The sequence below is a fragment of the Eimeria mitis genome, genomic scaffold (assembly GCF_000499745.2).
Source record: "Eimeria mitis Houghton genomic scaffold, Emh_scaff3091, whole genome shotgun sequence".
In the NCBI taxonomy this organism is placed as follows: domain Eukaryota; phylum Apicomplexa; class Conoidasida; order Eucoccidiorida; family Eimeriidae; genus Eimeria; species Eimeria mitis.
Genome location: NW_013571437.1, coordinates 2,178 through 3,607, shown reverse-complemented (window position 1 = coordinate 3,607; position 1,430 = coordinate 2,178). Strand labels below are relative to the sequence as shown.

The 1,430-nt window shown below is 49.7% G+C and overlaps 1 protein-coding gene across 1 annotated transcript in view; it reads left to right on the top strand.

Moving 5' to 3' along the window:
* EMH_0062150 (uncharacterized protein) overlaps positions 1-1,430 on the top strand; it is a gene marked incomplete at both ends in the record, with an annotated part of 5,395 nt that overhangs the window by 3,390 nt on the left and 575 nt on the right. The window contains 4 exons of the mRNA XM_013497999.1: positions 164-316; positions 469-634; positions 853-1,155; positions 1,411-1,430. Coding sequence (XP_013353453.1) covers positions 164-316; positions 469-634; positions 853-1,155; positions 1,411-1,430 — 642 coding nt within the window. The remainder of the gene's footprint in view (positions 1-163; positions 317-468; positions 635-852; positions 1,156-1,410) is intronic.

Below are 1,430 nucleotides of genomic sequence, written 5' to 3'. Positions count from 1 at the left end.
TTAAGCAGAACTTTCTTTCGCCGGAGCAGCAGCAGCTGTTGCTTCTGCTGCTGCATCTGCTGCTGATTCAGGGCGCTCAATCCCGTGTGTGCTGTGCTGCTGCTCCTGCTTCTGCTGCTGCTGTTGCTGCTACTGTTGCTGCTGCTGCTGGTGTTTGCTACAGCTCGCGTCAGTGGCTCGGGTGTCTAGGACGCGGGAATCTGTGTCTGTTGTTAAAGTGAAAACAAAAAAAGCAGAAGGAGCGAAAAACCAAACAGAAAACATGCAGGCTATCTTCCCCTCAGATATAGAACGAGAACCCTCAACACCCAACCGGGTAAGAAACCCTAAACCCTAAACCCTAAACCCTTAATTAGAAAAAGGCTATTGTTTCAGGCAGCTGGGGCTGCAGCAAACTCATGTTCGAGGGTTTAAGCGTATACAGAGGGTTTAGGGTTTAGTGTTTATGGTTTTGTTGCTGGGGTTTAGGAAGGAGGCATCAACAAGCCTGCTGGAGGTGCCTTCTGCTCGCCTGCAATCTGCATGCCGCAGCAGCAGCAGCAGAGCAGCAGCAGCAGCAGAATGGGATACGGAAAGCCGGAGACAAACACCTACGAACTCATCAAGGCTCCAGGCATCGTCAGACCTCTCTACGGTACTTTCAAACCCTAAACCCTAAACCCTAAACCCTAAACCCTGAACCCTCACGTTTGTAAGAATAAACAAGCAGCTGTTGCACAAACCCTTGCAGGGAAGCAATGCTGTAACTCTGCTTCAAATACCAGCAAGGTTCATAGTATCTCCACTAGGGTTTAGGGTTTAGGGTTTAGGGTTTAGGGTTTAGGGTTTGCATTGTGACGGGTTCTCTTGCAGATATCATCACTCCCGCTCCCCAACAGACGTCTCGCCCGCCGCTGCCGCCTCGTCCGCAGCAGCCTCAGCAGCAGTTTCCTCTGCCGCCGCAGTTACTGCAGCAGCAGCAGGCACTACGCCTACAGCAGCAGCAGCAGCAGCAGCAGCAACAGTATTATACGGGGCAGTTGGCTGCTCTTGGGGGCCCCCGCGTAGCAGCAGCAGCAGCAGCATTGGAGGTGACGAGAGAAAGTTGGTTCGAAGATCTGCAGCAACAAATGAAGAGAGAAGAACTGCAGCAATACGCAGACACTGCACCTCCAGGTAATCATACTGCAGCAGCTAACCCAGCAGTGGCAGCAGCAACTGCTGCTGCTGCACAAGCTGCTGCTGCAGCAACAGCTGCAGCTACACGTATCTTCTTCGGTCTCTCTGCTTCGCTCCATATCCTATTTGCGTGTAATCTGCTTCTGTCTCTACAGTTAAGTGTATGAATTACATGTATGGATATTATTTGTTTTTTTGTTTATCTTATTTATTTTATTTATTTATTTTTTTTCTTTCTTTTACTATTTTCAGCTTTCTCCTCCTTCGCCTCT